The 9,372-nt window shown below is 28.7% G+C and overlaps 2 protein-coding genes across 2 annotated transcripts; both read right to left on the reverse strand.

The window, feature by feature from the left end:
- Positions 1–373: 373 nt before the first annotated feature.
- LOC108749663 (15-hydroxyprostaglandin dehydrogenase [NAD(+)]-like) lies at positions 374–5,263 on the reverse strand. Its single transcript, XM_018488494.1, has 2 exons — positions 5,229–5,263; positions 374–1,247 (listed from the first exon to the last, which is right to left on the reverse strand). Exon 2 carries the CDS (start codon positions 1,212–1,214, stop codon positions 420–422), a length of 795 nt encoding a protein of 264 aa, XP_018343996.1. The 5' UTR covers positions 1,215–1,247; positions 5,229–5,263; the 3' UTR covers positions 374–419.
- Positions 4,338–5,273, reverse strand: LOC108749662 (15-hydroxyprostaglandin dehydrogenase [NAD(+)]-like). Its single transcript, XM_018488493.1, has one exon. The coding sequence runs from the start codon at positions 5,198–5,200 to the stop codon at positions 4,406–4,408; it is 795 nt and encodes a 264-aa protein (XP_018343995.1). The 5' UTR covers positions 5,201–5,273; the 3' UTR covers positions 4,338–4,405.
- Positions 5,274–9,372: the final 4,099 nt, after the last annotated feature.

Here is a 9,372-nt window from a genome sequence, read left to right on the forward strand (position 1 = left end):
ATAGTAATCAGTAATAAAATGACCATAATTATTTAATATGTTATTTATAATTTAATTGTTTACTTAACCGATGATTGAACTATAATTTTGGAAAAATTTCTTTAATCATTTTAATTATTTTTATATCTGTATTTTTATTTCTATAATGTTAATATTGCTAATAATAATTGTTAATAAATGTTAATAATAATTTTATATAAAATTAGATATATGATACATTTAAACATTTTAAACATGAAAATAATAAGTGTGAAGGCTTTATTAATATTAATTATAGATATGATTAACAAAATTGTATAATAATATATTGTTTATTATAAAATTGATATAATTTTATATAATTGCATATACCATGATTGATTTAATAGTCGTCATATAAATTGATCAAAACAACGTAGAGCAAGTTATTAAATATCAACTTAGATAGGTAAAAGTCGCTCGAAATAAGGGGAAAAATCCATAGCGCATGGTGGTTGATTATCTTGGACGACCCATGCCGCTCCGTTTTTACCTTTCTGAATAAGATCTAACATCGCAAGTGCCACATGATCAGTTGTTTGTTTCGGAATTTTCTCCAATTCAGGAATATCACTACCTAACGCAGCGCGAATGGAATCATTGATTCTATCCCTGAAATCTTCTACCAATGCTGTTACTGTAACGCCCGGGCACATGATAACAACTCGCACTTCAGTCTTGTTATACATATTTGCCAGAGACCGGCTGAATCCCACAACAGCGTGTTTCGAAGCGCTATACATTGCTAAATAAGGATTTGGTTCCAATCCAACCACGGATGCAATGTTCACGATTAGACCACCCTTGCCGCCTTTATGCTTTCCCATATAGTCGAATGCTAACATAGAGCCGCGAATTACTGCCTTGACATTGACATCGATCATTTTCTCCCAATAAATGTCGTTAAATATACCAGCATTATTGATAAGAATGTCAAGTCCTTTAAATGTGTCAATGATCTTCTTGAATATCTTCTCAAAATCATCAGCTTTCGTTACGTCGCATGCAACGAAGATGGCACGGCCTTTTCCAAATTTGTTCTCCAAAGTAACTACCGCATTCTGGCCGTTTGACGTTGGCAGGTCGACCACAGCAACACTTTTTACACCATTGCGAAGCAGTATTTCGGCATACTTGTAGCCTAATCCTGCAGCTGCTCCAGTAATCATTACAGTTTTATTCTTTACGTCATACATTATGTTGATCTGTTGAAGTCTTTGATGAAACGTATACTTTAACGTTTATTGATGTATAATTCTTTAGCGAAATGCGATAAACATCTTTATACAGAGAGCACTCCTGGTTTAATATTTTTTTCTTATCGCTTGTTTTTTTATCGTCTATTATTCGCAATGATTATCGCTATTTGTAACGCCTATTATCACTAGTGATTAACCACTGAACCTTGTTTATGGAAAATAATGTTCTTTTATTTACAAAAATACTTGTCTCATAATCGTAAAAATAAATTTGAAAAAATAAATTATAATTACAATCTTTTAAAATTTAAATATATGTATACAGAATCTATAATATTGATCGTATTATAAATTATATTTCCAATCTTATTGAATCCAATCTTATCTATATGTTTACAAATTATTTTTTAATCTAAGCAAAGTATAACATTTTTATTATCACCCGTTTGATATTTGAGATAATCTCATTTCATGATGTTTGTTTTTTTATTTGCTTTTTGTGAAGTAGCTTCGAAGGTTATCAAATCACCTTTGTTTTAATTAATTAGAACTGTACAATTTTTTTTACATTGTATGATTTCTCTAGTTATCCTGCATATAAAAGTTAATTAATTAAAATAAATTGAAATATTAACATTACGAGATATTTTACACTTATATATATTTTGGCACATTTTGACATCAAATATCTCAATATAATTGAAAAAGGCTCCAAAGATTAAATCAATAAATGAGTATAAAGTCAATGAGAGCCGACATAGTTGTACGTGTGTAATCAACAATAATATATATGTCAATCACCAATTACGAACGTTTCGACCATAAGATTAGGTTTTCTTCAGTGTAACAATAAAATTATCTGATACGATGTAAAACATCAAATTGATACGTTGTAAAACAATAGGCAAATGCTGTCAATAAATCATCGTTAGACTGTTGTCTAAAATTAAGAACTTTATTATCGTCCGTTGTACAAAATCGAGTTAATATCTGAAATTTTTGAAATGTTAATCGTAGTCAATGTATTGAAATTGATTGTATCAGTTAGATAAACCTTACAGTACTTAGCATAACGATAACCCGATGTGATTATATAACTAGTTTTGAGAGCGTGTGAGAGGACGTTTCTCATTCGCGATTGTTTATAAGTATAAAAGTTAAATAGAATAAATATATATACCAATGCAAAAAAAACTCGACGATACAAATTTATAATTTACAAAACAAGAACACATTTCCTTTAAATTAAATCATTGTATAACGTATCCAACAATTCCGTGTCATTTTGCAGATTAAGTCCATTTTTTGTTTTTTTATATGGATTGCTTCCGAAATTGGTCTTTTATTAAATCCTTGTTCTTCGTCTAAAATACTGATGTCCTTTCAATTAAAATCGTGCTTTTACTCGATTCTATGCTCTGTGATTACAAAGTGTTGTATGGTATTCTTATTTATGTGATTTCGATGTTTATTAATACGTGTCTTTAATAATCGTTTCGTCTGGTTCACATAGATGCATCACAATTTTGACAATTAATTTTGTAGATTACATTAGAATGTGATAGTGACGGTAATTTATCCTTTTGTGTTCTTATAAAGATATTTAATTTATTAATTCCTATTTAACCAAACGCACCGCTCTGTTATTTTTGAAAAATCTTTTGAATTTTTCCACTATTGAAAGCACGTAGGGAACAGTAAAATATGTAATTAAATTGTAATTGGCACTATTCTTTCGGTATGTTCTTGTTAAGTTGTTCGACTTTAGTGTGTAGTCTTTTTTTAATGCTTTTAAAAATCAGCCTTATAACCGTTAGTAAGTAAAATGTTAATAATGTGTCGGCTCTCATTGACTTTATACTTCTTTATTGATAAAACATCACATAAATTATCAATTTTTTTATAATTGCATCTTAATACCTTTATAGAATAATGAAATAAGTCAATTGGTATAAAGAAAACATACATAGGTGCTTATTTAAAAAAATTATGCGTTTTTTTGCAATATGCAACTAAATTATTTTTATAAACAATAAGAACAATAAGAATGTTATTGAACCGTACATGGAAAAATACAATCAATAGGAAATATGAAATAAAGGCCCATAACTCTCAAAACTGAATCCTTAATTTTTTTTTTTTTTTTTAAATTAACTATATATTCCCCGGGAGTGCTGTGTAAAGTGCCACGCGAATTACATTTCGATGATTAGACGCAATCATAATTTATGGGTGCGAGATTAATATCTTTGAGAAGGAGGAAAAAAGGAGAAACAGAAGGACGAGAAGGAACAATTACAATCCCGGAGGTGATTGAATTTAACCAATTAGAAAAAAGAAACCAATTATATGTATATCAAGTTGAGTAAATTTCATTTTGATAAAATTCAATCTCAATTTCAAAATCTCTAGTCTGATACGGGTGTTAGGTCTATTACATGGAATACATAATATTTGGCATATATTTCATTTACATTTCATAATAGTTGACAAAAATAAAACTTAGCGCACGTCACAACTATGTGACGCCATTTAAGGTCATCACGGTTATCATTCGTTTACATTCGTTCACTGACAATCAAGCACGAAAGTATCGGCGTTCAGTATATCGAAATGCAATCACACTTCATAAACGATTAAAAACTATCGGTCGATGCGAATTATTAATATTTTCTTGATCAATGATCTATAAGCAAGTATTTATTGAAATGGATATTCATTGAGCTATAATTAAAAATTATTTCTTGAGAAACTTTTAGAATTTATCTTGTACTATTTATTAAAGCCACACACACATGTTTTATTTTTTAAATTAATATTTTCCAAATTTCAATCGTCTTATCTTTAGTGAATTTAATATTTTGTAATTGTAAGAAAGAAATTATAGAATATACCATTTATTGAAACGGATATTGTTAATAATAAATTTATATAAAATTATATATGACTTTTAATAATATCTTAAGATTATGATGATAGCAAGTACGAATATCTACTTTATTAATATTAATTATTACACATGAAATAAACAATATAATTTTATTAATTTCATGTAAAGATGCGATTAATAATATTATATTGTTTACTTTTAAAATTGACATTATTTTATATAATTGCGTATACATAATTGATTTGGTAGTCATTGTAAATTGATTAAAACAAAGTAAGAACAGTTATCAAATACCAACTTAGACAGACAGAAGTCGTTCGGAAAAAGGAGGAAAGTGCACGGCATTTGGAGGTTTACCATAGTTAACGACCCAAGCCGCTCCGTTTTTACCCTTCTGAATGAGATCTAACATCGCAAGTGCCACATGGTCAGTTGTTTGTTTCGGTATTTTGTCTATATCCGGAATATCACTACCTAGTACAGCGCGAATGGAATCATGGATTCTATCTCTGAAATTTTCTATCAATGCTGTTATTGTAGCGCCCGGACACATGATAACAACTCGCACTTCAGTCTTGTTATACATGTTTGCTAGAGACTGGCTGAATCCTAGAACAGCGTATTTCGAAGCGCAATACATTGACATAGCAGAAATTGGGTCCAATCCAGCCACGGATGCAATATTCACGATTAAACCACCCTTGCCGCCTTTATGCTTTCCCATATAGTCAAATGCCAACATAGAGCCGCGAATTACTGCCTTGACATTGAGATCGATCGTTTTCTCCCAATAATTATCGTTAAATGTACCAGCATTATTGATAAGAATATCAAGTCCTTTAAACGTGTCGACGATCTTCCTGAATGTCTTCTCAAAATCATCAGCTTTCGTGACGTCGCAGGCAACGAAGATGGCACGGCCTTTTCCAAACTTGTTCTCCAAAGTAGCCACAGCATTCTGGCCGTTTGACGTTGGCAGGTCGACCACAGCAACACTTTTTATACCATTGCGAAGCAGTATTTCGGCATACTTGTAGCCTAATCCCGTAGCTGCTCCAGTAATCATTACAGTTTTATTCTTTATATCATACATTATGTTCTCTTGAAGCCTTTGATGAATCGTACTTTAGCTTATGTAACTTTCTTGTGTAAGATTCTTTAGTGAATCGCGATGAATACTGTCTCTGTACAGAGATTGCTTCTGGTTTAATATCTTTCCTTATCGCTTATTTATAATTGTTGATGACTATCGCTTGTAGTGCTTGTGATTAATCACTAAATCTGTCGGTGGAAAATTTTTTATCTACGGAAACTCTTATCTCGTGATTTCAAACATAAATGTGAGAAGATAAATTATAATTTTTAATTACAATTTTGTTTAAATTCAAATATATGTATATTAGAGTTAGCATTTTCAAAGACCGAAAAATCATTTTGGTGCACGTTTCTGGGGACTACATACGTAGTATATAAATTTATCATTTATCGCCAGAATCATACAAGCATTTAAAATCCAGCTAGACCGTTTAAGGCTTTGATTTCTATAGTTTGTGTTATCACATATACGGTTAATATGTTATATTGTATATGGTGTGTGTATTGTATATGTGTGTTACAAATTATTATTTTTAAAACTAAGCAAAGTATAACATTTTTGTTTTGTACTTTTGTTATTATTTTAGTATTAAAGATAACATTATACGATGATGTTTGTTTTTTTGTTTCCTATTTTATAGCTTTGTAGATTAGCAGGTTATATTTATTTTTTTAAATTAGAATTATACCATTTTTTTACATTGTAATTTCTCTAGTTATTCTGCATATAAAAGTATTAAAGTAAAATAGTCGAAAAATTAATATTACTATTTTCCTCTTTATTCTACATTTTGACATTTAATATAAAATGTTTCGTAAACTATTAATTTTTGGATAATCGCATCTTGATACTTTTTTAGAATAATGAGATAAATCAATTGGTGTAAAGAAAACACTTAGTTACTTATTTAAAAAATTTTGCATTATGCTATATGCAATTACATCCTAGCAAACATGACTTGGCATTGTTATATAATTCTTTGTCATATATTATATAGATGTCTCTGTTTTATAACAAGACAGCGTAACTTTATGGCGTAAACGAGATATCTTGATACGATAACTTTGTTACATGTCTTTGTTATATATTTAGCCCATAACATAATTATGTAAATTAAATCTAATTAATTTATATCCATGTACCATTCTGTGAATGAGGTATAACAAATACAAAATACATTTTCATCACTAAGCAATAATGGAAAAAGATGTAAATTATACATGCTTTACATTTACAGGAATATATATATGTATGTGTAGTCTGTAACAGTTGTATCAATAAAATTATAAGATTGTATTCCAGACTCAAATTTACACTTGAGAAGGTGGCAAATATTTAAACTTCCTAGATGTAAATCAATAACTTATTTATAATTTGTAGTACAAACTCACCTTCTTAGGACATTATCTAAATTATTTTTCTCATTATCCCAACTCAGAAATTAGGTGTAATTTTTCTGGTTGACAAAATACTATTGTTATCAGAGAGCCATTGGCAACATGCCATTGCGAAGCAATATTTCGACGTAGCTTAATCCTGCAGCTGCTCCAGTGATTATTACAGTTTTATTTTTTTTTTATCGTACATTATGCTGATCTCTTGAAGCCTTTAATGAAACGTGTACTTTAACATTTATTTATATATGTAAGATTCTCTAGCAAATCGCAGTGATCACCGTCTCTATACGTATCTAGAGAACGCTCTTGGTTTAATATTTTTGCTTGTTTTTTATCGTCTATTATCGTCGATGATTGTCACTTTTTAATGCCTATTATCGCTGGTCATTAATCTAAATTTATTGATAGAAAATGACGCTATTTTATTTATAGACATACTTGTTTCGTGATTTCAAAATTAAATTTGAGAATATAAATTATAATTACAATTTTTTTAATTTTTAATATATGTATGTATACAATGTGTCCTACTAAAGATTACAAATCATTATTTTTAAAACTAAGCAAAGTACACTTTTGTTATTTATCGTTTGTTTAATATTGAAGATAACATACGATGATGTTTAATTCTTTTATTTACTTTTGTGGAGCAACTTTGAATTTGCGGGTCACGTTTACTTTTTTTTTTTAATTAGAATTATATTATTAGAATTATATAATTTTTTTTACATTATAATTATATGATTTTTCTAGTTGTCTGCATATAAATTAAAGTTAAATTAAAAATTAATAGTATAAGATACTTTATATACACTAGCTTTATTCTAGCACATTTTAACATCAAATATAAAATATCTTGTAAATTATTATAAATTTTTCAATAATCGCAATTGAATATCTTTATAGAATAATGAGATAAATCAATTAGTTTAAAGAAAACACTTAATTATTCAACAAAATTAAAAGATCATATATGTTTTATCCTATATAAAGATAGGCAAATTTCAAGATAGAATAACTTCGTAAAAAATCATCGTATCAAGATATTTAAAGAAGCATTTTATAACTTGAAATCTCTACTGTTTAGATCGATACTTTAGAAAATGGTTTTACTGATATTTTATAAAGTTACACAAATATAAATAAAGATGCATCAAATTTCAAATTTTTTTACGAAATTTGCGAAATATTACAGCATGAATTAAAAATTACGCACAAATACGGTTTACAGTTTTTGAAAGAGTGAATCTTTAGTTGTAATTTGCTTTTCTATTGACCTCTGTACGATTTTTTTTCATCGAGTTACTCAACATCGAAGCAGAAAGAGTCATTTTTGCTTCAATGCTGAATAACTCGGAGAAAAAAAATCGTACAAAGGTTCGTCACAAAAAAGGTTTCATAAAAAAACAAATTAAAAATAAAGATTTATTTTTTCGAATGATGTAAACCGCATTTGTGTGCAATTTTTAATTCGTCTCGTGAAACTTTGCAAATTTCAAAAAAAATTTTGAGTTTGATGTCTTTGGAGTCTTTATTTATGTTTGTATAATTTCACAAAATATTAGTAAGATTTTTGAAGTACTGATTTGAAAAGTAGAGATTTCAAGCTGTAACATGCTTTTTTAAATATCTCGATATGATGATTTTTTTCAGTTATTCTACTTTGAAATTTGCCTATTTTTGTATGGTGGAACAGATGATCCTTTAATTTTGTTGAATAGTGTAGGGTAGAGGAGTAAAGGTTTCCCGGGGATAAATATTCACCCTTGTTTTTCGATGATAGTGTATTTATATTAGAAAATTCCGTCACATCATTCGTCAACTAAAAGTGGAAATCTCACGCCACACAGTTTGTTGCCGCTTAATAACTGTCGCAGGAAGCTTAAGCGGACGTGTCCGTGCGTTTAAAAAATAAAATATTAACGTCGCCAAAAGTAAAATATTAACGTCGCAGTTATTTTAGTCTGAAGGAATCATTTTTGCAACTAGATTAAGTATGTATTTATTAATCTTATTGTATTGTTTTAATAGTGCGATTATTAAAACGGTTATTTTTATTATACATATTATACTTTTTTAATAACATTGCAGCAAAAGTTTATTTGTATTACTAGGGTAAAAAGTGCCAAGATTGCTCTTGTTATCCTTAAATGCTGATTTTACAATGAGTAAATTGGTAATCCTAGGTCTTATATGAAATTGACAAATAGCCAATTTGTACGACTAATGCTGATTGATTAACTTCACCGATTAAAACTAATTGTAAGACTTCCTACTACTGATTTATTATAGAATCGGCATTAACGGTGTTTTTTACACAGAGATTGATAATTATTTAGAATACGGCCTTCACTTCCGACGCATTTTTGCACGAAGCGCAAAGAATCTGTAAGAAAAAACCGGATCGGTCTTACAAACTGAGATATTATAAGCGTTAAAGTTGATCTATTCAGGTTAGGAATTCTGTTAAAGTAATAAAGTGTAATGACTCAAAAACGCATCGAATGAGTCTAATTTCATCAAAATCAAAGGTGAAGTGCATTCTGAATAATTACCGAGAGATTTTTAGTTGCATTTTTATTAAAAATAATCCTAATAATTTACTATTTGTATTATGAGATTGACATTTTAATTGTATCTTTTGTTCCATTTTTATTGTAATTTTATTACTTAACCAAACCCACTTAGGCCAGTGCTTTATAATAAAAAAAATTCTCTAGTAAGTACCTATTTTGATCTCTTAGAATAGTTCAAACTTGATATAGAAGTATG

The sequence above is a fragment of the Trachymyrmex septentrionalis genome, unplaced genomic scaffold (assembly GCF_001594115.1).
Source record: "Trachymyrmex septentrionalis isolate Tsep2-gDNA-1 unplaced genomic scaffold, Tsep1.0 scaffold31, whole genome shotgun sequence".
Classification (NCBI taxonomy): Eukaryota; Metazoa; Arthropoda; class Insecta; order Hymenoptera; family Formicidae; genus Trachymyrmex; species Trachymyrmex septentrionalis.

What these genes read in the sequence shown, in the direction of transcription:
- LOC108749663 (XM_018488494.1), bottom strand. Translation starts at nt 1,214, where the DNA reads ATGTATGACGTAAAGAATAAAACTGTAATGATTACTGGAGCAGCTGCA.
- LOC108749662 (XM_018488493.1), bottom strand. Translation starts at nt 5,200, where the DNA reads ATGTATGATATAAAGAATAAAACTGTAATGATTACTGGAGCAGCTACG.